The sequence below is a fragment of the Chiloscyllium punctatum genome, chromosome 11, assembly GCF_047496795.1.
Source record: "Chiloscyllium punctatum isolate Juve2018m chromosome 11, sChiPun1.3, whole genome shotgun sequence".
Lineage (NCBI taxonomy): Eukaryota > Metazoa > Chordata > Chondrichthyes > Orectolobiformes > Hemiscylliidae > Chiloscyllium > Chiloscyllium punctatum.
This window is the reverse complement of record NC_092749.1, coordinates 17,096,795-17,123,805: the sequence shown is the minus strand read 5'-3', so window position 1 is coordinate 17,123,805 and position 27,011 is coordinate 17,096,795. Positions and strand designations below refer to the sequence as shown.

Sequence of the window (27,011 nt, the reverse complement as noted above, 5' to 3'; positions counted from 1 at the left end):
GCTCCTACACACACTTCTTCACCGCTGAACGCACAGTGTCGTTGCATCTGGATGAGCCAGTATAAAAACCAGAAACTCTTTATGAGACAAAGAGTCATAACCCAGAACTTGATTATTGTGGGAGAGAGAGAGACACCATCAAAGCTTTTTGACTCGCTCTCAGCAGGACATAAGGCAAGAATATCAAACACATGGTCACAAATTTGGCATTCTTGCTCATATCCAGACAATTGCAAGATAGAAACCTTCAACAGCAGATTGCCCTTTTGCAGCAGACTTTCAGTCATTTGGGTTCAGCTCTTTTATTCTCCGAGATACCTCTGTCTTAATGGCAGTTAGTGCAGGTCCCAACCTTCAGGCCAAATGCAATGGCTGCACCCTGCAGGATGGACCATTCCCAGCCTGCATTGCAAATCTCATTAGCTGGAACATAAAGATGGGAATAAATCAATTTAAATACTTGGAATCCAAGGGAAGTGCTGAACCTGGAGGCTCTCTTTCTTATTTGGGTGCACAAGTTAAAAGGTTCAATTCCTTCAATTGTCAGTCATGCATATTTGGCACCATGTGTTTAAAATTCAGGGAAGCAATTCCATTTTTAATGCGACTCATATTGGCACTTTAAAATCTCTTTCAATGAAAGAGATAATACAGAGCAGATCCCTGCGTCTGAGAGGAGTGAAGCCCTCAAGTAATTGCGATGAAACATCGGGAAACTGATCTTGTTTCCTATTGTGCTCGGAAATCTGGTGGTCATCTGAGGAGAGACTCTGAGCGTGTGCATCTGCAAGAAGCCAGCTCATGAGGTTCTGACCTTCAGGATGGGGGCAGTTATATGGTCAAAGGAATTACACACGGGGAGGGGGGGGGGGGAGGTGGAGTTACTGGGACTGCCCTGACAGGCGGTTTAGTTTTGGAAGCATCATACCTGCATAAACCACTCTCAGATCCCACGATATTTTTTAAGCTGCATGTTTGATTTGTAGTCTGAGGCTACCCCATACTGAGCTATGCAAGGAATTCAGATCCTGCTGGTAATTGAAAAATACAATTTTTTTTTAAAAAGACCATTTTTTTTTGAAACAACATACTCAGACATGAAGTTCATCCCATTTCAGCATTGCCACCTGAGGAGTAGAAGTACAGAAAATACCGACATTCTGTTGTTCAGAAGGATATTGGCTGTTCATCCACCTCTGTCCCCTGTTCCCACTTTCACCCCCATACCCTTTTATCCCTTTAACTCTGAGAACTATATCTAGCTCCTTGAAAACAATCAGTATTTTGGCTTCAACTGCTTCCTGTGGCAGAGAATTCTACAGGCTCCCCACTCTCTGGATGGAGACATTTCTCCTTGTCTCAATCCTAAATGGCCATCCCCATATCATTAAACTGTGAGCCCTGGTTCTGGACTCCCTGGCCATTACGAATATCTTTCCCGTGTTTACCCTGTCCAGTCTGTTACAGCCTTATACAGGTTTCTATACGAACCTCCCTCATTCTTTGGTGATCCTAACCAATCAAGTCTCTCCTCCTGCGTCACCCCTACCATCCCAGGAATCATTCTGATAAACCTTCATCACCCTCCCTCCATCGCCAGAACATCCTTCCTCAAATAAGGAGACTAAAACTGCACACACTACTCCAGGTGTGGTCTCACCAGCATGGACACAGGCTGTAGCTCACACCATCTTGCCCCAACACCAAGCCTTTGCAGGACTATTCCTGCTCCATAGCACTTTGGATCTTTAATCTCCCTTGCCCTCTTCCCTTTCCTTGTCCCATTGTTTTGGTCCATTTGTCCCCACTGCCCTTATTATATTACAGCATAAAGCTATCACATTTCTTCAGTTTTGAAAAGGAGTCATTCATTCTATTTCTCTCTCCATTGAATCTGCCAGACCTGCTGAGTTTCTCCAGCACTCTCTCTTTTTATTTTGGATTTCCAGTTTTGCTTTTGTTGTAGGTCATTGTACCAGCCTCACAAGCACTCTCCTGGATGTTAGAGTCATAGAGATTTCACAGCATTGAAAAGGCTCATTGTCTCTGTGCATCTAGCTATTCCAATTCCATTTTCCCGCACTTGCCCTGTAGCACAGGAGTGAAGAATTAGCCATCGTGTGGTCTGTTGACAATAATGGCAAATTGCATTTAGATGGCACATTTAATACAGTATAACATCCCAAAGAAAGTTTGAAACCGGTGCTTACTTTGAGTTGATCTTGGAACTTGGGTGTCACTGGATCATAGAATCCTCTACAGTGTTGAAACAGGCCATTCGGCCCAACAATTCCACACTGATCCTCCGAAGAGTACCCCACCTCGTTACTATTCAATTACCCTGACCTCCACATCCCTGAACACTACAAGCAATTTAGTACAGACAGTTCACCTAATTTGCACATCTTTGGATCATGGGAGGGAAACGGAGCACCCAAAGGGAACTCACACAGACACAGGGAGAACATGCAAACTCCACAAGGACAGTTGCCCGAAGCTGGAATCAAACCCTGGTCCCTAGTGCTGTGAGTCAGCAATACTAACCACTGAGCCACTGTCCCGCCCATGGATATAGAGTAGCATTTATTAATCCCACTGTAGAAGGTGGTACTCAGCTGCCTTCTTGAACCACTACCGTCACTGGGGTGGAGGGGCACCAACAGTGCTGTTAGACAGGGAGAGCTAGGGCCCTTCGGCCAGTGTGACACTGAAGGAGCAAGTCACATCAGGAGGGTGTGAGGGTTGGAGGGTTGGAGTTGCTATAGGCCTGCAGGTTACCTCCTTCTGAGTGGGCGAGGTGTGGGTTTGGAAGGAGCAGTTGTAAGGCCCTCAGGGGTGTTAGGCCACAGGACGCACTTTGTAAACTGTATAAGAGCAGAGATCAAAGAAAAGGTACAGAGCATGAGGATGAAATACCAGAGGGAAGGGTCTGAAGTCTTGGGAGAATGTAATTGGGGATGTAAAAGAGACAGGAGTCTGAGAAATGCAGTTATTTCTGGGGTAGGATGAGGGGCGATTGTTATCGGGATGGAGGAGGGAGGCTGGTGGATGGGAGATGTGAGACTGTGGGGAGGTCTGGAAATAATTTTTAAAAACTACTCAAGGCAGCTAACATTGAGGCCAGCATTAGGTTGGCACACGCAGAGAGTGCAGGGAAGGGGAGGTGGAGAAATAGTGCGAGGAGTTAGGATGCAGGACCCCAGAAAGTGAGAATGATGGGTGAGGTGACATCTCAGAATAAAATAATCTCACCATAGCCCCATCCTCTCATAAGAGAGAGAGAGTGGGGTGGGGGGGGGGGGGGGGTGGGGGCGTGGTACTGGGGGTGGTTTAACCTGAGGGTCACCGTGGCTCAGGTGAGGAGGGTGATGGAATCGGAAGGAGCGACCTTGCCCAACATGGGCAGTGACCCCACGGCGTTGGTGTCATTCTGTTCTGGTCACCTGACCCAGAATGCAGGGCTGTGCGACAGTTACCCAGACTGAGAACGGGGGTGCTACTTTCAAATGAACACAGAGTAGAGAAGGGTTTCTCAGGAATTCAAAAGGCTGACCTTTCTTTCCATCACTGCAGGACTTCAGCATCATCTGCCGGAGGATCACGTGCCCGCCAGTGTCCTGTGCCAATCCGTCTTTCATTGAAGGAGAGTGTTGCCCTTCCTGTCTCCGTAAGTATATTTCTTGAAATACGGAGAGTTTTTTTAGTTGTGTTGCCATTCCAGAATTGGGATTTAACCCCCCCACCTCCTGGTATGGGGTGACATGCCAGTTCACGGTAAAGTTCCTGCTCTCTCAGATAGAGAGATGACTAGTGGTGAGTTTAACCTGAAGGTAAGACTTACCACAGTGATCTCAGCTGGTGTGGGAATCAAACCTGTGTTGTTGGTGGTACTGTGCATTGCAAACCACCCATGCAACCAACTGAGCTACCCAGCAAGATCAGGTTGTGAATCCCCTGCACCCTCAGGTGGATGTCACAGTGATTATCTCCTAGTGTCCCAACCAGTGTTTATCCCTCAGTCAGCAACAATGCAAAAGATCCTCTCATTGGACATCTCTCCTGCCCGTTCTCAGTGAGGCTGCTGGAGGTTTCACTTACTCCATAAGGAACAAACCTTCCACAAGGGTGACATGAGAAAGGCTGTGCTTAAAACAACAAGTGCTGGAGCTCACAGTGGGTCAGACAATGTTACTGTCTCTCCATGGATGCTGTCTGACCCACAGTGGGCTCCAGCATTTATGATTTTCAATAGAGATTCCATATCCTGTAGCAATTAACTCTTACATTTTGGGAAAGGCTTTCTTCTTTGAGAATGCTGTCGTTTTTAATGTGGAGTTTTTATTTATAAGGATTCATTTTCACGGTGACAATAAGGAAGGAGGTCAGAGTGGGTCATCGCGATGGGTCTTGGGGGGCGGGGGATGGTATTGCTGTGCAGGCAGTATTTGAAGGTTGTAAATTTTGAAAGGATTTTGTTTCTGAGCCACGGGTGAAGCTAGCCTGGGGAAGCCACAGAAAGCTGGATACGCTGCGAGAATTCTGTGTGTTTTGTCAACCTGATAACCACAGAGCTTCAGACAGGAAACAACTGAGAGGAAAACAAGAGAAGCATTCGAACGAGGAATGATCTGGATGAATGACCAAAGCTGTAACTTCTGCTCAACAGCAAGTTGAGAACAAGCTGCAAAGCAGTCGATGACACCCCCCATTGGCCAACCTGGTCCTCCTGGTTACCTTTTCAGCCTGCAATTGGGACTCCACACTGACAGCCAATCACTGAGCCTCATGTTTGCAAGAATCGTTCCGGAGATAAGGAATTTCAGCGATGAGGATATATTGAAGAGGTTGGGACTGTTCTCCTTGGAGAGAACAAGGCTGAAAAATCTTTCAAAATCTGGAAGGGGCTGGACAGAGTGAATCAGGAGACATTGTTCCTACTTGCAAAAAGATCAAGAAGCAGAAAGCCCAGGTGTCAATTGATTTGCAAAAGGATCAAGTGTGGAGTGCAGGGAGAAATACCTATTCACTCAGCAAGTAGTTAGAGGATGGAAAGCACTACTGAGAGAAATAGCTGATTGTTTTGAGTAGAACTAATCTGCAAGGGTATGGGGAGAAAGCAAGGAACTGGCACGAGGTAATGATGCTCATGCAAAGAGCTAGTGCAGACACGATGGACTGAGCGGCCTCAGAAACACCTCTGAGATTCTGGAAGGCTGGGCATTGGCATTCAGAGGTTAGAATACTGGACTGGAGTGGACAGTCTGTTCAGTAATTTGCAAAGCAGGGAGTCTCTAAGGACCAAATCCAGCCTCTAAACTCCAAAGCCTTGTCCTTCTAGACGGAGTTGGTCATGGTTTCGGAAGGGGCCGTCTAAGTACTTTTCATGAATTTCTGCACTACATCTTGTAGATAGTACACATTGCTGTTATTGAGCATGGAGGGAGTGGTTGCTTGTTGGAGTGGTTGCCTTGCTATCACCAATCAGAGACAATCTAACCACCATCCCTTGACAGTCAATGGTGTTACCATCACTGAATCTCTCACTATCAACACCCTGGGGGTTACCATTGACCAGAAACTCAAGTGGATTCATCACAAATAGTGATGTCAAGAGCAGGCCAGAGGCCCTGATAACTGTGGTGAGTAACACTTCTCCTGACTCCCCAAAGCCTGTCCATCACCTGCAAGGCACAAATACTCCCCACTTACCTGGATGGGTGCAGCCCCAAAAACACTCAAGACGCTCAACACCTTCCAGGACAAAGCAGCCCACTTGACTGGCACCACATCCAGCACCTTCAAAAATTCCCTTCCTCCGTCACTGATGCACAGTTTATACAAGATGCAGTGCAGCAACTCACCAGGACTCTTCCAACAACACCTTCCAAACCCATGACCACTTCCATCTAGAAGGGCAAGGGCACCCTGCAAGTTCCCCTCCAACACATTCACCGTCCTGACTTGGAAATACATCCCTTCGGTACCACTGGGTCCAAATCCCAGAACTCCCTCCCTTACAGCTTTCCAGGTCTTCCTACTGCATCAGCTCTTCACCTTCTTGTCCAGGGCAATAAGTCCAGAGGAAGAATCAAAGAATACATTTGTTGTTTGGTCTGGGGTCTGTCAGGAGGGGAGGTGGAAGAATTAATCTTGTTTGGAAGTTAGAAGGTTACAAGCAAACAAAAAGATAGGCAGCCTCCACAATGTCTTCACCACATTGGAATTTACACAGCACCAATCTCCAACTCGGGCTGACCTTTTGCAGTCAATGGGGTGCTTTTAAAGTCTTCAAATGTCAGAAAGACAGCAGCAAGCCTCCCACCAAGAGTAATGAGATCATGACTGGCAAGCTGCTTTGATCATGTCAGCTGAGAGAGAAATTCTGACCAGAGCCAGGGAGAATGTTTTGTACCATTCTTGGGAACCCTGAGGTCATTGGCATTCAACTGGAGAGGGGCAAAAGAGGTCAGCGTTTAATGTCTCACACAAAAGGAGGCGGCCGTGACAGAGCAGCTCTCCTTCAGTACTGCGCTGATGAATGTACATCGATCTCAGTCACTGCAGGCTCAGTTTTGGGTCATGATTATGACCATAATTGGATTCAGAGTAAGGGATATCAAAACCTTCCAAAGGACTTGGCGGTGTGAACAACGCCTGTTATTAATGAAACCCGCAGATTGTTAATAACAAATATATTGACGCTTGTAACACATAGAGAGCCTAAGTCCTGTCAAAACATGGAATTAATCACTTTTTGCGTGACGGGTGCATGGCTGTTTCAGCTGCAACATTTTGGAAATAAATCTGTGATTGTAAGATTGAGGCCATTAGCGCATAGTTTGATGCCTATCTCAAGTCCTGATTGGACAGACTGGCGATTATTAATTATTGTCTCAGATTAGAAAGCAGTTTTGAACCTTAGAAGCTGCTGACTTGAAAGAGCGAGTATTGTTAGAGGCCCATGCCAAATTGCAGAGTTTCTTCAGAGAAGGAAGGATTGCAAGTGTTGCCTTCATGCGAGAGGCAAACTCGCTGATAGTTTCAGGTCAATCCGAACAGGCCAGGTCTGCGAGCTGGTAAACTGAAAAGGCTGAGAGGGGGACCGAGTAAACATCTTAGAGATTCTGAGCGGTTTTGGTTGAGTGGCCACCGAGAGTGTCTCCGATTGCGGGGAAGAGCAGAATGAGGAGCCATCAGGATGGGACCGTCACCCAGGAATCCAGTCAGGATATCAGAACAGACTTTCTTTATTCTGAGAGTGATGAGGATGTAGAACTCCCTACTACATGGAGTGACTGGAGAAAACCGCATCAGTACGTTTACCGGAGACCGAGACAAATATTTGAGGGCAAAGGGAATCGAGGTTTAAGTTGGTGGATTCAGTTGAGGAAAGGTGGGAGGAGGCTCATCGATGCTAACATGGATTTTTGGGCCAAATGGCCTATTTGTGTAGTAGATCCACTATAACATGCATAACCCATGTACTAATCGTTGTGAATGATCTGGCACATTCTCTGCCTGTATAAATCTTTTTTTTGCTTTCTGTTTCACCTCTTGTACTGTGTTGCCTCAATGACTGATTTTTGAGATGTTACCCAGAAGTTTCAGTGCATGGACTCCCACTGGAGGCAGCCAACCAACCTCTGTCTTCCACAACCTGCACACCCATTCCCCCCCAACCCGGGACGATCTTCAACCTGATCATTGCCTGCCCCTCCCCCCCCCAATTTCCCACTTTTGCTTTGATCAGCTCAGAAGAGCTCTTGCACTGTGACCTCTGACCTTTCAACTGAGCTTCTCAATTCGTTTCTTCTTCAAACAAACAGCAACGGGGTGTTCTTTTTCCTCCTGTGTTCTCTCCCCAGTTAAGGACAGTGAAGACGGATGGTCACCTTGGTCAGAGTGGACGGAATGTTCTGTCTCTTGTGGCACTGGGACTCAGCAACGGGGACGGTCATGTGATCCCACCAGCAGCCGCTGTGAGGGCCCCTCCATCCAGACAAAATCCTGCCAGTCAGTGGAATGTGACAATCGGAGTAAGTCTCACTCGCTGTGTGTGTGTGTGTGTGTGCGTGTGCATGTGTGACTGTGTGTGTGGCTGTGCGTGTGCGTGTGTGCATGTGTGGCTGTGTGTGTGTGCGCATGCGTGTGCGTGTATGGCTGTGTGTGTGTGCGTGTGCGTGTATGGCTGTGTGTGTGTGTCTGCGTGTGTGCGTGCGCATGTAGCTGCGTGTGTGCGCACATGTGGCTGCATGCATGTGTGTGTGCGTGCGCATGTGGCTGTGTGTGTGTGTGCGCATGCGTGTGCGTGTATGGCTGTGTGTGTGTCTGCGTGTGTGCGTGCGCATGTAGCTGCGTGTGTGCGTGTGTGGCTGTGTGTGTGTGTGCGCGCATGTGGCTGCATGCATGTGTGTGTGCGTGCGCATGCGTGTGCGTGTGTGTGGCTGTATGTGGCCGTGTGTGTGTGTGTGTGTATGTGGCTGTGTGTGGCTGTGTGTGCGTGTGTGTGTGTTCGGGGAGTAGTTGGGGATTACTTGGGAACCACACAATCAGTCTGGCTGTGGTGGCCAATGAGCTGGCACACACCATTCTGCTGGGTCACTCTTTCTCAGCCGTTGTTAAATACCTTCGCTGGCTAGGCCAGCACTTATATCCCCAAGAGTCATATTGCTGTAGCTGCAGAGCCAGCAGTCACACATAGGCCAGATTAGTTAGATATCCTTCTTTAAAGGACATTGACACCAATCAACAGTGTTTACTGTAAATTTAGATTTCAGATTGTTATTAATTTCAGATTCCACCATCTTCCATGGCTGGGATTTGAACCCAGGTCCTCAGGACATTAGCCTAGGGCTCTGGAATGTTGGCCTAGTGACATTACTACTACCCTAGATTCTCCCCTGGCCCTTTCCTGAAATATATCAGACACCAGTTACAACTGAGAAGCCCAGGTGAGGGCTTTGACTGGGAAAGTCAAAGCCTTGTGGTACATCAGTGTGATGTCTCCAATGTAACCAGCAGGTGGAGGTTGAACACCCAGTTCCCCTCTAGGACAGACCCAGCAAAAACTGAGGCCAGAACAGCAGAGGGATGGGGTGGGTAGTACATCAGGGTCCAATAACCAGGGTCCTCTGAGCTCCCTGTGTTCATGTAAATGGCAGGGACTCAGGCCTACAGCAGCACCAGGCTCAGACTAGAGTCCCCATCCCAATCCTAATGTCAGATTTCACCTGTAAATATCCGATTGCAGTTTTTGTTTTGGGATATGTGACGGTGGGTGTGGTGAGGAAGAAGGAGATGGGTTGGAATGTAGTCACCCTTCACCCAAGTACAATCCGCCCAACAAGTCAATTCCATTGGGAGCAGTGATTAGAAAGTTCTGCTCCCACAGAAACTGCACCTGATGCCTCATTGGCTCCCATTTCCATGGGAACAGAGAAGCTATGATGCGGCACCTTCTCAAATTCCTTCTGGAAATCTCAACACAGTACATCTACAGGGCCCTCTCCCTACAGCCACAGCACATTTTACTCCATCAAAGAACTTGAGTAAATTGGTGAAGAGTTTAACGCCATCCCTAACAGCCGTTGAGAAGGTGACAGTTTCTACAGCCTGGTGAAAATGAGACAGTTGTGCTGTGGGAGAAGTTCCAGGATCCTTACTCAGTGATGATGAAGGATCAGTGGTACAGGCCATGTCAATGTTGTTGAGAAGACCATGTGACCAGAAGTAGGCCATTGGCATGTTGAGTCTGTTCTGCCATTCAGTGTGATCATGGCTGACTCAACTCCACCTTCCTGCCTTGTCCCCATTAAGCTATGGTTATATTCAGTATCCCTGCCTTTGATAGGTCATGTGGCTGTCTCAGTCTGCTTCTTACTGCCATGCCATAGAATGCCTACAGAATCCCAACAGTGTGGGAAAAGGCCCTTTGGCCCAACAAGTCCACACTGACCCTCTGAAGAGTAACCCAGCCCTCTCCTTTTCCCCGACTAATGCGTCTAACCTATACATCTCTGAACACTATGGGCAATTTAGGCTTGGCCAATTCATCTAACTTGCACATGTTTGGACTGTGGGAGGAAACCCACGCAGACACGGGGAGAATGTGCAAACTCCACACAGACAGTCACCTGAGGCTGGAATCGAACCCTGGTGCTGTGAGGTAGCAGTGCTAACCACATGAGATACCGTGCCACTATATGTATAAAATAAATGTTTGGGGGAGTTTGATTATCTTCAATTCAATGCATCAGTTGATCTGTTGTTAATTTGGGCAGCGGTGTATATGTCACCGTCTCGTTCCCTGTTGCTGATGTGAAGGTTTGTGTCTTTAGTTCGTCAGGATGGTGGTTGGAGCCACTGGTCTCCCTGGTCACCGTGTTCGGTCACCTGTGATGAAGGCATTACCACCCGCATCCGACTCTGTAACTCACCGGTGCCACAGCTGGATGGCCAGGATTGCCAGGGGAACGGACGGGAGACAAAACAATGCATAAAAGCTCCATGCCCCAGTAAGTCCGCTCCTGTCGCTGTTTGGCTGCTACTTCTCTGTGTCTGCTTTGAGCTAATGTTCGGTTTTGGCTTATGGTTTCAGCTATGGCCTAGCAGTTAATCCTCGATGTGTCACGACTGTATTATTAAGTTGCTCTTAGCTACAATCAACAGGGTCTGAAAAAGCAGACACTGGCAAGTTCCTGGTGGCACACTGTAGGCAAGTGGGCAGAGAGTGCAGAAGAGATGTATCAACCTGGTATCCACACTGAGGGAGCCAAGTTCTGTAGAGAGGCAAGAAAATGAAAAAGTGGTGTCCTTCAAACAGGGAAGGTTAAGTGGAGATTTGACAGACTCATTCAAAATCCTGGAAGCTTTTCCTACAATAGGGAAAATCAGTCCAACCCAGAGGGTCAGAATCAAGGCACAGTTTAAGGTAAACAGTGAAAGATGCAGGTGGGATTTGAGTTTTGTTTTCATGCAGCAAGTTATTGTGATCTGGAATAGATTTTCTGAAAGGCTAATGGATGACATTCAGTAGGGAATTGGATTCATAATTAAAGGGGAAACGTTGTAGCGCTGTGGGGGAACAAGCAGGGGAGTGAAACTGAATGGAAAACCCCTCTGAGAGCCAGCCCTGTACTAGCACGATGAGGCTGAATGGCCTGTTCCTCTTCTGGAAGGTTCTATATTTCTGTGTCAGAAAATGGTGGGAAAGCGTGATGGCAGTTCTGTCAACATCTGAGGAAAGACCAGATTAAAATGTTGTGCAGGTTTCTATGTTGATACGAAAGGACAGAATGAGGGCACAATCCCAGACAGGGCCAAGACCATATCCCTCATCTCTTCTCACATTGCATCCAGAATATGTATGGTCTGAAGCTTCCAAAGTCTTCTGTGCTGCCAGAAAGATTGTTTCAGTTGTTTGTCCCCCTTTTGACTTCAGATTTTGGGTTTACATTTTCATTCATTTAGAGTTCGGAGATCAGGAATGGGTCTATTTGAGCCGATTGTGTCAACTGAGAAGAACAGCAGGTTCCTTCCCCCTACTTTGTTCCTCTGCTATTGACGGGCACTAGAAAAATCATTGGGGGGTCAGTTTTCTTGGTTTGTCTGTCTGTGTCGCACTTGCTGTCCCCACGCATCAGGCTGCCTTGTGAAAGACTTCACCAGCTTCCTCCTCAGATCACCGGCTCACTGACTGACTGCCTGCCTTATTCCTTCACAGTTGACGGTCACTGGAGCCCCTGGTCCCCATGGTCTGTCTGCACAGCCACATGTGGCGGGGGATTGCACGAGCGCAAACGCACCTGCAATAATCCAGTGCCCAAGTACGGAGGCAAGAAGTGCCTGGGAGATGCCAAGGACAGTAAAATATGTAACAACAACGTCTGCCCAATCGGTAGGTGGAAGCACGTGGGAAGTGATTTTTGTTTTTGGAAGGCGCATGGCTGTTTCCTTTAACTGTATTTATTGAAAGATGTTCATTCTCCGAATGCTTATTGCCTTTGATTCACTTGCTCAGTCACTTTTGAGATGAGTCAATCACACTGGCCTGGAGTCATGATTGGGCCTGGAGTCATGATTGGGCCTGGAGTCATGATTGGGCCTGGAGTCATGATTGGGCCTGGAGTCATGATTGGGCCTTTCTTTCTCCCCAGACTAGGTTGGTAAACCTGTTCAGGTTTTCTAACAATCCGATCCAGTGGACGAAATCACTGAGATGGTTTTGATACTGTGGCTCTCTACGGTCACGAGAGCTTCTCACTTTCTCTTCCTTTACACATTGTTTATTGAAAGCTCATAGAAAGCCAGCAATCGTAATTTATAACGTTGTCATGAGATGATCATTAAGTTAGAGATCATGTGCGAAATGTTAAAATGTTGTGAAGGTTTCAATATAAAAGTAATTACACAATGCAGTTCTCCTCTGATTATGGTGGAGGAACTGGGAGGTCTGTCTCACTCTCCAGTTTCTCTGAAGTCCATAAGCCATTTGTTGTCGGGTTGAGTCCACTCAATTCTCCAACACTATCTATTGACAGACGGATGCCTCTCCAATCCGTGCTTTGCTGGGGTGGAGTGCAGCAGTTCCCCAGATGGCTCTTGGGATTGTGGGCCATGTCCTCCTGGTTACCGGGGCAACGGGACATTCTGCGAGGACATCAATGAGGTACGGGGACATCAGGGAGGCAGTTGGGATTCAAAACATGGCGGGCCAGAGATCCCTCGGAACCCTGCTGATCTTTATTTGCCTCTCTGTTGCAGTGTGAAGAAGTCTCTGATGTTTGCCACCAAGTGAATGGAGTTCAGCGATGTGTCAATACGGAGCCCGGGTTTCACTGTCTGCCCTGCCCACCGCGTTACCGAGGGAACCAACCCTTCGGCTTGGGAATCGAAGTGGCCAAGACCAACAAGCAAGTAAGGAGGGCACAAAGTGGGATCGTTAGGGATGAAATAAGCCTTCAGTATTACAGCCGTGTAGATTAATATGCCCTAGAAATTGGATTGGATTGGATTTTCAGGCTGCAGGTGGCCGAGTAAGTCCACAAAATGGAGGGCAGGATGTGCGTTTGTGTTTCCAGCAGGTTGTGGGTCTCCCACCTTTTACAGCATGTACAAACACGCTGGGCAAACCACTGGGCTTAACCCCCAAGGCCACCTCCCCTAGGGTGCTTCATCTGAGTGATAAGGCCTACCCTCCCCCAGCGCCGAAGCACACGTGTATCCCTGGCTCCATATTTCTGACATCATCAGTTAGTTCCCTGAGGTGGTCACAATGTTTGGAGCTCAGACTGAATGTCAGATCAAATGCTTTTGGATTCAAAACTCAAGCCCGAATTTACTGAGCCTTGATCACGATATGGATAAAATAAGTACGAACAACTTAAAATGAGAATGAAAAGCAGACAGACAGATTCATGGTTAATTGACCAATGCACTATTGGCAGCACAAACAGGAACTCTCCCTCAATGTGTTAGCCTTGGTTCGATGGTTGCAGTTCTCGGGCTGAAGGTTATAGTCTCAAGTCTCACCATGGAGATGTGAACATGTGACCCATACCGACACTCTATAGTTATGTCCGATGCGTGTGACTGCTGTACAATCGGAATGGCTGTCTTTCAGATGGGATATTAAAATTGAGGCTTCTGAGGTGAACTTAAAAGACCTTTTCGTCTCCACTTCCAAGAAGAACAGGGATGAGTATTTATCTCTCAACCAGTATTTCAAAAGCAGATTAGCTGCTCATATTCACATTGCTGTTTGTGGGAGTTTGCTGGGTGAAAGACGGCTACCACATGCATCACATTACAACATCTTCAAAAAGTACCTCACTGACTGTGAAATCCTCAGGTAGTGCTGAACTGAGGGGAGGTGCTACACAAACGCAACTTCTTTCTTTCAGTCTTTACTCAACTGATGTATTTCATGCCAAAAAGAAATTAATTTCTGAGGATAGTGTGTTCCCTCCATCTGCCTCTAGCATTGTACATAAGCGTTAGGAATAGTATGGCTGCAGGATGGTGTAGGTTTGCTAGATCTACCTATTGGGTGAAAATGGTAACTTCAGGCAGTGAGCACTGGAGTCCTCTCTATGAACCTATCCACTTCACACCCTCATTCTGAGTCTTAGAAGCTCCACAAATCTTACCTTTCATCAATTGGCTGATACCCTTGACCTAATATGTTCCTTGTGTGGATCAGTGTTGGATTTTGTCTGTTATTGCTCCTGTGAAGTGCCTGAGGGACATTGTCAAAAATTGTGGTGCTGGAAAAGCACAGCCGGCCAGGCAGCATCTGAGGAGCAGGAGAGTCGACGTTTTGAGCATGATTCCTTCATCATTCCTGACCAGCTGTGCTTTTCCAGCACCACACTTTTTGACTCTGATCTCCAGCATCTGCAGTCCTCACTTTCTCACTGAGGGACATTGTACTCGCTCAATATCTCGGTTCAGGTTGTGGCTGTTACTGTGACCCTGGTGTGTTTGTTCCCGCAGGTCTGTGAGCCCCATAACCCATGCAAGGATAAGTCCCATAACTGCCACAAATATGCCAGGTGTATCTACCTGGGTCTCTTCAGTGACCCCCTGTACAAGTGCAGTTGTCGGATCGGGTATGCTGGAGATGGCATTGTTTGTGGAGAAGATTCTGACTTGGATGGCTGGCCCAATGAGGAGCTGGCTTGCACAGCCAATGCTACGTACCACTGTAAGAAGGTAAGGACATGGGTAACACAGGGCATTCAGAATACGAGAGGTAGGTGTCAATAAACATGCAGAGTGGAGCTCCTGTGAATTTTGATATCCTTCAGTGTGCAGTGGTTTACTTCCTTTGAAAGGAAGATTGAGGTCGTCACCTCTGAAGGATGATAAGAATCTAATAGTGTAGACACATCAATGTTTACAGCACAGAAGTAGGTCATTTGGCCCATCATATCCATGCCAATTAACAAAGGTCTGACTGTACTAATCCCATTTTTCAGCTTCTTTTCCCCAGCTCTTAGCCCATAGCCCTGAGGTTCTGACAACATGAGTGAACGACTAAACACTGCTGACTAACTATGAGGGTTTGTGACTCAACCGTCTTTTTCAGGCAGTGACTCTGACTCTACCTCCACCTTCAGGGTGAAAGAAAATTCTCTTCAACTCTCCTGTTAACCTTCCTTTAAATCAATGCCCCCTGGTTATTGGCCAATGGGAAGCAACTGATAGAGGAAGAAAAGATCTGGGGATATAGATATACAAATGATTGTTTCCAAAGACATGGTAGGAAGGACCATTAAAAAAAGTGCAAACAAAACTCTTGAGTTCATTTCTAGAGAGAGATAGAATTGAAAAGTGAAGTTACTTTGGAGTTGTATCTAATTCTGGTTCGACTGCATGTGGAATGCTGAACCTCCATTGGACAAGAAGGGCATAGAGCACCTGGAGAAAGTGCAAAGCTGGTTTCCAATTTTGATCGCAGAACTGAATGGTTATAAAAGTCAGGAGAAAGTGAACAGGCTACAGCTAATTTCCCTGCAAGGAAGTTGATCTCAGGGAGGTGTTTAAATTCTGAAGGAGCTTGATAGGGTAAGAATAGAGAAGATGTCTCCATGTGGTGGGGGAATCAGAGTTTGTGATTATAGACACAATAGTCACTCATAAATCCCATTACGAATTTGTAAATCCTATAAGGAATTCTGGAGAATACTCAGAGTGGTTAGAATGTGAGGCAAGCCATTACAAGGAGCAGTTGAGTGGATTGGTATTTTTTTGATTATTTAATGATGGGATATGGACATCACTGGCTGGCCCACCACTTATTGTCCATTCCTAACTGCTAATGAGAATGTGAGCTGTCTTCATGAACTACTGCGGTACGGAAGCCACAATGCCGTCAGGGAGGGAATTCCAGGATTTTCACCCAGAATGGCGATATATTCTGAGGTCAGGACGGTGAGTGGCTGAGAGGTGAACTTGCAAGGGTTGGTATTCCTATGTATCTGTTGCCCTTGTCCTTCTAGATGGAAGTGGTCGTGAGCTTAGAAGATTCTGTGGTGCGTCTTGTAGATGGTACACATTACTCTACTGAGCATCAGTAACAGGTGGAGGGTGTGGATGTTTGTGGATGTGGTGCCAATCAGGCGGGCTGCTTTGTCCTGGGTGGTGTGAAGCCTCTTGAGTGTTGTTGGAGCTGCACCCATCCAGGCAAGTGGGGAGTATTCCATCACACTCCTGACTTGGGCCTTGTAGATGATAGACAGCTTTTCGGAAGCCAGGAAGTTACTCACTACAGGGGTCCAGCCCCTGACCTGCTCATGTAGGATAGATGCATGCAAGGTAAAGTTAAATAAAGGATTGAAGGAGAAAGGAATAGAAGGATGTATTGATGGGTTTCGATGAAGACGGGTCTGGGAGAAGCTTGTTTGGAGCAGAAACACCAGGAAAGACCTGTTGGGCAGAATGTCCTCCTCTTGTACTGTACAGTTTTGCACCAATCCATCAGAATGGCAGAATTACACACACAGCAATCTGATATGGTACAACTATTCAAACAAAGTGACACCAAGGCTCAAGTGGCCAGTGATACATCACGTGGTCAGTGTTTGAATCAGTGAGACACTTGGTGTGTATTTTGGAATCGCAGGTTAATCTCGGGGTCAGACATTGAGACACGCTGATTTGACAGTGAACATTTTTTACTGACCCATGACGTGCACACAGCCTGTGACCCTGATCCAGCTTCACGTGGGACAATTCCAAAAAAGATCATTTATCTTTTTTATTTTAAACAAATCGTCCGACAATCTTGTTTCCAGAGGGAAAAAGAAATGAGTCCAGAGCTGGAAAACTAGAAAGAGAATCCACCATCCTGGAGCTATCATGTGGGTGAGAATAGGCTCCAGATATGTTCCACATTTTGAATGGAGAGGTTTGACGCCAGTCATGTCGCTGGAGAATCTTCCAGCCAGCTTCCTCCAGGCAGAAATCTTCCACCCAACAATTACGTCAGGAAAAGCAAAACTGATACACAAGCATGTTTGGAAGGAAAATATTCCCCACTCGATCTTTCACCTGTTAGTGATTATGACTGTCTCTCTTTCTTTCTTCCTCTGTGTCTCTCACTCTGTTCGTTTATCTCTCATCTGCCCTCTCCCCTACTTTATCACTCTTACTCTCCCTCCTTTTTTAGCACTGTCTCTCTCTGTCAGCTGTGTTTGTCAATACCTCTGTTTTTGTTTCTGTCTCCTTTGCCCCCTCTGTCTGTCTCTCACTGATCCGTTATTGTCACTGTAGCTGTCTCTCTTGTGCTCTGAGTCACTGCATGCCTCCCACTGACTCCTTCTCTATCCACCTCTCACCTTTTCTCTTGCAAGCATGGGATTTATTCAAGCATGTTTAACGTCTCTAGTTTAGTAGTAGAATGTGAAGTTAATGCTGACAGTGTTACCAGCAAAATGAGAGAATGGCAGTGTGGCATAATGGTTAGCACTGCTACCTCACAGTGCTCGGGACCCATGGCCTTGGGCAACTGTCTGCATGGGGTCTGCACATTGTCTGCTCGGGCTTCCTCCCACAGTCTAAGATTATAGGGATGGAGTGGGATAGTTTTTGCAGGGTCAGTACAGACTTGATTGGCTGAATGGCCTCTTTCTGCATTATAGAGAGTCTGTGATAATGAATTCCTGTGTCTCTTAATTCTTTCCATTTTAATGCACATGGTGCACTGCGGTGACCTTAGACTTTGATGTTCTCACATATGAATTCTGTCTGTGATGATGCGAGTGAGTATGAGGGAGATTAGAGCAGACTTTTTCCAGTTCCAACTCCAATTCCAGCCTCAGAGCACTGACCTCCCCCGAGTGTTCGATTTCTATGAACTCTGCCCTGAGCATAGTTTCTTCCAGCTTAAGTATTAAAAACTGGAAACGAAAAGCTGGGATCATGGAGATGTTAGACTGCTGTTAAAAATTGAACCGGGTTTCTTTGACACCCATCAGTGAAGTGAATCTGCCCAGGCTCACCCTCTCTAGATTTATCTGTGGCTCCAGGAGGTGATTGACCTGCAACTCAGTGGTATCCAGGGCTACTAGGGATGGGTAAGAAATGCTAATTTTGCCAGCGAAGGTAATGTTGCCGACAGAGAATTTAAAAGTAAAACGAGTTTGCTGGTGCCATCGCTGACTGCCTGATGCTAATTTGTTGTTACGAAACAGCATTAATCTCTGAACTTTAAGGTTACTGCAGTCAGACAGACATCAGCTGTGGAAGAAGGAGTTGGAAGGAAAGGATTCACTGTTGTGGTAATCCATAGAAAATTAACACAGTTGACCCATTTCCTTGAGAATGAGAAATGGCTTTGCCATTGGATCTTTTGTCTGAGGAAGGAGGGATCTCTGTCATGCTTTCTGACAGATGAACTGTAGCTGTGTCTTGTACCAGAGCCCCCTCCAGTCAAATCATTGCAGATAATAGCAGTAATAGTCATCCATTCAGATGTCGTCAGTGCTGGAAAACTTATCAGAGTAGGCCAGACAGATAAAGAAAACTCTTGCAATAAATAGTTGCTAAGGCACTGTTTTTTTTTAAAAGCAGTATTTCTCGCAGAACTTTCTGGAACAGTTTGGGCAAATTGGAAATCAGCCCTGCAGAACTTCAGGACTTGGATAACTCAAAACAAGACATGGTGTGGGCAATTCCCCAACTGCGTTTGAAAAGGAATCACACCCTTCGCGATAAGGGTTCTGTCTGTGAATACAACCTCCGCCCCTGACACTCCTGTAACTTCCGCTTTGTTTTAATCTCCCAAACAGGATAACTGCCCTCACCTGCCCAACTCTGGACAAGAGGACTTTGACAGGGATGGAGTGGGCGATGCTTGCGACAAAGATGACGATAACGATGGCAGAAATGACGAGAGGGTGAGTTCCGGAAGCTGCTTTTTGCTTCACCCACCAATAAAGTCTGTCATAACCTATCCACCTGCGTGACTTGAATCCGCACAGGTAATCCTTTGATGGTTTTCCTTATTTTTTTTGTAGGACAATTGCCCTCTCCTCTATAACCCACAGCAGTTTGATTATGATAAGGACGATGTGGGTGATCGTTGCGACAATTGTCCTTACGACCACAACCCAGCGCAGATCGACACTGACGGGGATGGGGAAGGTGATGCCTGTTCAGTTGACATTGACGGAGACGGTGAGTTGTGCTAAGAGATGGGCCAGTTCACCTGCCCAGCAGGAGTGACCGTCAGAGGGTTCTCAATTCCACTTTGTAATTCAGCCCTTGGCGGGGGAGGTGGGGGGGGGATTGTGGTGAGAATGGGTCCAAGTAATTGAGGGATTATTACCATCCACAATGTCTGTTAGAGAAAGGAAAACGCCAGCCTGTTTGAACTGGCCTCCGAAGTTGATCAGGTGAACAGAAAGTACATTTTCCCATGTTTGTAGGAGATTAAAGCTGGAGTCAATGCATATCAGTCTCTAGTATTAAGAAACATAAGACATCGGAGTGGAAGTAAGGCCATTCGGCCCATCGAGTCCACTCGCCATTCAATCCTGGCTGATGGGCATTTCAACACCATTTACCCGCACTCTCACCGTAGCCCTTAATTCCTTGTGAGAATAACAATTTATCAATCTCTGCCTTGAAGACATTTAACATCCCAGCCTCCACTGATCACTGCTGTAGACTGTGCTTGCTATGTATAATTTTATGTTATTTTGCCTTCCAATAAAGTGTTCAAAAAGGGAGAATTCAGAAGCTCCTCCTTTACCCAGAGACGAGGGTGATTTGAGCTGAGGAGTAGCTGAGGCAAATTACAGCGATGCATTTAAGGGGAAGTGGGAATACGTGCGTGAGGGAGAGAGGATTGGAAGGGAATACTTGGAGAGGTGCTTGAAGTAGGTTGGCAGACAGCTTGTGTGCAGCATACTCACAGGGTCAGGATGAACTGGGCTGAATAGCCTGTGCCTGTGCTGTGTGATTCTGTTGAATGCTGAGCACCGGGAGCATGGGAAGTTTGGTGTGGGATCTGCTGTGAGAGGGGATCACATAGAATCGTAGAGTTTTCATAGTAAGAGCCAATTGGCTCATTGTGTCTGTAACAGCTCCTGAAAGAGCAGCCCCAGCTCCTCCCATTCTCCAGCCCTGTCTCCGTAACCCCCATCACCTTTCAAATGTATAGCCAGCTCTCTTTTGAAACCTCAACCTCCACCACTCTCCCGTGCAACGTGGTCAAATCCTAACAATTCTCTGAGTAAAGTAGTTACTCCCCATCTCACTCCAGCTCTATTGCTGACAGTTTTGAAATTATGACCCTTAGTTACTGACATACCAACTAGTGAGGACATAACATCCTTCTTTACCCTGTCAAAATAGTTCATAATTTTGAATACCTCAATACAATGGGGCAGCATGGTGGCTCAGTTGGTAACACTGTTGCCTCACAGCACCAGGGTCTCAGGTTCGATTCCAGCCTTGGGCGACTGTCAGTGTGGAGTTTGCACATTCTCCCTGTCAGTGCTCCAGTTTCCTCCCACAGTCCAAAGATGTGCAGGTCAGGGTGAATTCGCCATGCTAAGTTGCCCATAGTGTTAGGTGCATTAGTCAGAGGGAAATGGGACTGGGAGGGTTACTCTTCGGAGGGTCGGTGTGGACTTGTTGGGCCAAAGGGCCTGTTTCCACACTGTAGGGAATCTAATCTAAAAAAAAATCACCACTCAATCTAACCCAGTTAGAACTTTCTTGGTTTCTTAGGAAATAATGCTATATTGCTACAAATCAGTGGTCAGACATCACTTGGGGTAGTGTGTTCGCTTCAGGGCAACTGTTTATGTAAAAGTCCAGGAGAGAATTCAAAGGAGATTTACAGGAATGGCTCCAGGAATGAGGGATTTTAGACCAAAGGGAAGATTCGAGAAATTTGGAGCATCAAGTTACATTAAAACCTAAAGCTGATTTAATCATTACGTTGACGTGTTCCATCATTGCTATCTTATAATTATTTTGTTCCAATATCAACAGATATCCTGAATGATAATGACAACTGCCCTTCTGTTTACAACACTGATCAGAGGGACACTGATCAGGATGGGGTTGGAGATATGTGTGATAATTGTCCGCTTATGCATAACCCCGACCAGGTAAGAAGTAACAGATGCCGCTGTTGTGCCTAGCTTAGCAGGGGGCTGTCCGTTGGTAGTGGGGTGTCCATTGTCAGTGGGATGACCGTTGGCAGGAGCGTGTCCATTGGCAGTGGGGTGTCCATTGTCAATGAGGTGTCCACTAGCAGTGGGGTGTCCACTAGCAGTGGGGTGTCCATTGGCAGTGGATGCCCGTTGGTAGGTGGGTGTCCATTGGCAGTGGGATGTCCATTGGCAGTGGGATGTCCATTGGCAGTGGGGTGTCCATTGACAGGGGCGTGTCCACTAGCAGTGGGGTGTCCATTGGCAGTGGATGCCCGTTGGTAGGTGGGTGTCCATTGGCAGTGGGATGTCCATTGGCAGTGGGATGTCCATTGGTAGGGGAATGTCCGTTGGCAGTGGGATGTCAGTTGGCGGGTGGTGTCCGTAAGCAGGGGTGTGTCCATTGGCAGGGGGATGTCCGTTGGTGGGGGGTGTCCGTTGGCAGTGGGGTGTCCATTGGCAGGAGGGTATCCATTGGCAGGGGTGTCTGATGACAATGGGTGTCCGTTGGTAGGGAGGTGGTGATGGCAGGGGAGTGTCCATTGGCAGGGTGTTGTCTGTTGGCAGTCTGATGGTTATGGACAGTGTAATGGGTATCAGCTATGACTTGGCTGGAATCAAGTTAAGTTCTCTTCAGTGCTTAACAGGGTTGACCTGTAATTCCGAGTTGTGCCCGCTCTGCTTTCCCTCAGCATGTCTCGAGGCTTGGTCCTTGCTGTCTGCGGGATTTTGCTGCTGCTTTTCGGACATTACACAAGTGATGGTACCACTGAGAAAGCACTTGATTGGCTGGGCTGTGCTCTGTTGGGTACTTAGTCGTTCATGGCATGTGAATCCCACCATTTATTACCTGTCTCAGAGGGTTGTTAAGTGGCAACTACATCGGTGTGGGTCTGGAGTCACATGTAGGCCAGACCAGCTAAGAATGGAAGATTTCCTTCCCTAAAGGAGGAACCAGATGGATTTTTACGACAGTAAAATTGACAGGAGCCTGTCATTTTAAAAAGAGTTTAATTCAGATTTCACCATCTACCATGCTGGGAGTTCTACTCCTGTCACCAGAGCCCTGCCCACAGGTCTGGATTACTTGTCCAGTGACATTACCACTATGCCACCACCTAACATGTAGCGCTTGGCTCCAGTCTTCTATTTCAAGATGGGCTCACAGTGTATGTTTGGGGGTGGGGTGTGATGCTGGGGGTATGAACAATGCTCCCATCTCGAAGACAGTGAATCCACTTTACTGCTATCCCAGTGTCCTTCACTCCCTCCGATTCCTTCCTCGCTTGCATTCAGCTGACAGCACACTGTTGTCTAAGTCAGAAAGTCACGGGGTCTGTATTCTCCTGTCCCCGGGCCCTGGCTCTCTCCATAGGCTGAGCCTCCTGTGCTGATCTGAGGGGGTGCTGCAAGAACAGGGATGCTGTCATGATGGACGAGTTGTTAAGCTGACCCACCTTCTCAGGCAGGAGTAAAAGATCTGACGGGAGAAGAGCAGGGGAGCTCTGGCCAATATATATTCCTCAACCAATATCCCTAAAACCAGTTCTGAAGAAGGGTCACCGGACCCGAAAAGTTAGCTCTGCTTTCTCTCTATGCAGATGCTGCCAGACCTGCTGAGTTTCTCCAGCAATTTCTGTGTTTGTCCCTAAATCTGTTTATGGAATTTGCTGTGAAACATTTGACACATTGCAACAGGGGCCACACCTCAGCAATGTGCTCTGGGACAACTCTGAAGTTGTCAAGGGCACTATACAAATGCAAGTCTTTCTTGTTTGCGTCATAAAGATCTTCCATGTGCTTTTGCCCTGCAGGAAGACTCTGATTCTGACCTGGTGGGTGACCAGTGTGATGACAATCAGGATATCGATGAAGATGGGCACCAGAACAACCTGGACAACTGCCCATACGTCGCCAATTCCAACCAGGCCGACCACGACAAGGATGGTCAAGGAGACGCCTGTGACCCTGACGATGACAACGATGGCATCCCTGATGGGAGGGACAACTGCCGCCTTGTCCCCAACCCTGACCAACTCGATGCTGATGGTGAGCGTTCCTCTTTATCGATCCGCTAATGAACCCAGTGATGGTCTCAGGAATGGTGGTGGTGGAAGACTGATACTGTAGAAACAGGGAAACTAGGAGCAGGAATAGGCCATTTGGCCCTCTAGGTCTGCTCTGCCAATCAGTATGGTCATGGCTGATCTTCTATCTCAACGCCATATTCCCACTTTCTCCCCATATCCTTTAATGTCTTTAATATGTAAAAATTAAACAATTCCTTTTTTGAACATGCACAGTGAGCCAGCCTCTACAGCCACTTGTGGCACCAAATTCCACAGGCTGATTACACACTGAGTGAAGAGATGTTTCCTCAGTTCATATCTAAGTGGTGTACTCTGCAATCTCAGACTATGTTCCCTGGTCCTAGACTTCCCAAAGTCCTGTATAACTGTAGTGAGACCTCCCGACTTTCTGAACTCAAAGTTTCTTGCAATAAAGGCCAATATACCACTTGTTTGCTGTACCTGCCTACCCACTTGCAATGACTGGCATACAAGAACACCCAGACCCCTTCATACATCGACACTTGTTGATGTATATCACCATTTCAATAATATTCCCGCCTACTCCTACCTACGCTAAACAGTCTGTCACTCACCTGGCCCTTTTATCCACTGGCATGTGCCTTGGGCCCCCTACCCACTTTGTGCCCTAACATCACCCTTACCTGACTTACTTAATCTTTCACAGAGGCTGTCAAGTTGGCAGTTTGTGGTGCTAGATACTTAGAGTCATAGAGATGTCCAGCACTGAAACAGACCCTTCGGTCCAACCCGTCCATGCCGACCAGATATCCCAACCCAATCTAGTCCCATCTGCCAGCACCCGGCCCATATCCCTCCAAACCCTTCCTATTCATATACCCATCCAGATGCCTTTTAAATGCTGCAATTGTACCAGCCTCCACCACTTCCTCTGGCAGCTCGTTCCATACACGCACCACCCTCTGTGTGAAAAAGTTGCCCCTTACGTCCCTTTTAAATCTTTCCCCTTTCACTTTTAACCTATGCCCTCTACTTTTGGACTCCCTCAACCCAGCGAAAAGACCTTGGCTATTTACCCTACAATGCCCTTCATGACTTTATAAACCTCTATAAGGTCACCCCTCAGCCTCCGACGCTCCAGGGAAAACAACCCCAGCCTATCCAGCCTCTTCCTATAGCTCAAAATCTCCAACCCTGGCAAATATCCTTGTAAATCTTTTCTGAGCCCTTTCAAGTTTCACAACATCCTTCCTATAGCAGAGAGATCAGAATTACACGCAATATTTCAAAGATGGTCTTACCAGTGTCCTATACAGCTGCAACATGACCTCCCAACTCCTGTACTCACTACTCGGACCAATAAAGGAAAGCATACCAAACACCACCTTCACTATCCTATCTACTTGCAACTCCACTTTCAAGGAGCTATGAACCTGCACGCCAAGGTCTTTTTGTTCATCAATACTTCCCAGGACCCTACCATCAAGTGTATAAGTCCTGCCCTGAATTGCCTCTATCTGCCACTCCCTTGGCCCATTGGCCCATCTGATCAAGATCCCGTTGTACTCTGAGGTAACCTTCGCTGTCCACTGCCCCTCCAATTTTGGTGTCATCTGCAAACTGACTAACCATACATCCTATATTCACACCCAAATCACGTATCTCAGTGAGTTCAGTAACAGAAGGTGGTGACTGAGTACTGTGATGTGACACAGTGGGCCATGGTTTACCTTCCCCTGACTGTTCTGCACAGTGAGCGATCTGTCAGATTTAGAGTCGAGCTCCACCCCTCTGAAGGAGCCCTGACCTGAATCTCCTGTCAGAAACTCAGAGTGCCTTCTGAATGTAATGTGTCAGGAGCACCGTCGTCACTCCTTGGAAAATCTGGCCCAGTTTTTTCAGCTAACCACTGGCTCCTTTGCTGATTCCCCAAAATCTGTCCCCTTGGCTGAGTGTCCTGTGAGTGAAAACAGTACCTCCGTCTCTTCTCGAACACAGTGCTCTGGAGGGGGAGCTACAGGAGTTAACCGCTTTTGAATGTTCCTGGCAGGTGATGGCAGAGGAGACGCGTGTAAGGATGACTTTGACAACGACAACATCCCAGACATTTTTGACGTGTGTCCTGAGAACAATGCCATTAGCCAGACCGACCTGAGGAAGTTCCAGATGGTTCACCTTGACCCAAAGGGGACAACACAGATCGATCCGAACTGGGTGGTGCGTAACCAGGGCAAGGAGCTGCTGCAGACAGCCAACTCTGATCCTGGCCTAGCCGTTGGTAAGCAGCACTGAGGAGCCAGTCTGAGGTGCCCACCCCGTCATGGTGGTGAGGCCTGAGGCCTGTCTCATTCACTTTGTATGTGCCAAGGTGACTGGGGAGCACATGGTGGGTGGAGTTCTGTGTAGTATCAGTCACATGAGGCACATGAAGGCTGTGGAGCGCAACACTTTTTAACGATGCTTCTAATGAGGCAGTTGATGGAGCTGAGCACTAATTGCCAAGTTTGTATTAGCAATGAGCGCCAAAGGAAAGGCCCACTGGGCATTTTCCGAGGCATTATCTGTCTTTATCCTGACCCTTCCCTCCCTCCCACCTTCACCCTTACCAGACTCTCCCCATTATGCAGGAAGCACCATTGAAACGTTCTTCATGACCTGGGGCTGTGTTCCATTTACTAACACCACCTTCACACTGTACTGACCACCAGTCCCCCCCACCCTCTCCACTCCCTGCTGTTGAGTAGTAAGCATGCTATCGGAAGCTCTAACGCCCAGACACCTAAACTCAGTGATTCACCTGGGTACTGTCTTTTGCTGTAAACACATTACACTGAACTACACTTGTGTTGTGAGATGTGATTGATAGTTTCTGATCAATTATCTTCCCACTGCAGCCCAGCCTGAGGGTTTGTGTGGGTGTGTTTTCATGTGGGTGTGTGGTGTTTATGGTTGTGTGTGTGGTGTGTGTTTTTGAGTCAGTGTGTGTGTGTGATTTTGTCTGTGTCTGTGTGTGTGTGTTTGTCTGTTGTGTGTGTGTGTGTGTGTGTGTGTGTGTGTGTGTGTGTGTGTGTTTGTCTGTGGTGTGTGTGTTTTTCTGTGGTGTGTGTGTTGCTGACATAATGCCAAGTAGAAATTCCCCCACTCCACCCCACAACCTAAATTTTGGCCCACGCTGTGGAGTACCAATACTGTGATGTTGCAGTTCATGAGGTAACAAGGAATGGGTAATAAACACTGACCATAGTGTGAGAGTGAGTGAGCAGAGTGAGTGAGCTGAGGTGAGATGATCTGTGTGGCCTCCTGAATTGTGAATGCACTGAGGGGAAACCTGTCTCTTGCTAATCCACAGGTTTCGATGAGTTCAACGCTATCGACTTCAGTGGCACCTTCTACGTCAACACGGACCGTGATGATGACTATGCTGGGTTTGTGTTCGGTTACCAGTCCAGCAGCCGCTTCTACGTGGTGATGTGGAAGCAGGTCACCCAGACCTACTGGGAGGAGAAGCCGTCCCGAGCTCACGGTTACGCTGGAGTCTCCCTGAAGGTGGTGAACTCCACCACTGGCCGTGGAGAGCATCTGCGGAATGCCCTGTGGCATACCGGCAATACCCCTGGACAGGTAAGACCCACCGAGTGACATTGGATGACCCCGGCCTCCCTTTACACTCCAGTTCTGTCTCAGCAGGCAGTTACTTTGCATCGAATATACAGAAGGAGGTCAGTAGGCCGCTTGGGTCTAGCTCTGGGGCTGTCCCTCCACCATATGGACTGCAGCAAAAAGGGGACTCACT

General features: G+C 47.4%; 1 protein-coding gene across 1 annotated transcript in view; it reads left to right on the top strand.

The window, feature by feature from the left end:
• LOC140482771 (thrombospondin-2-like) overlaps positions 1-27,011 on the top strand; it is a 71,573-nt gene that overhangs the window by 27,279 nt on the left and 17,283 nt on the right. The window contains exons 7-19 of the mRNA XM_072580372.1: positions 3,574-3,667; positions 7,866-8,036; positions 10,338-10,514; positions 11,723-11,896; positions 12,540-12,667; positions 12,763-12,915; positions 14,494-14,712; positions 18,792-18,899; positions 19,020-19,179; positions 21,007-21,125; positions 22,982-23,216; positions 25,269-25,496; positions 26,568-26,839. Of these exons, the coding sequence (XP_072436473.1) occupies positions 3,574-3,667; positions 7,866-8,036; positions 10,338-10,514; positions 11,723-11,896; positions 12,540-12,667; positions 12,763-12,915; positions 14,494-14,712; positions 18,792-18,899; positions 19,020-19,179; positions 21,007-21,125; positions 22,982-23,216; positions 25,269-25,496; positions 26,568-26,839 (2,238 nt within the window). The remainder of the gene's footprint in view (positions 1-3,573; positions 3,668-7,865; positions 8,037-10,337; positions 10,515-11,722; positions 11,897-12,539; positions 12,668-12,762; positions 12,916-14,493; positions 14,713-18,791; positions 18,900-19,019; positions 19,180-21,006; positions 21,126-22,981; positions 23,217-25,268; positions 25,497-26,567; positions 26,840-27,011) is intronic.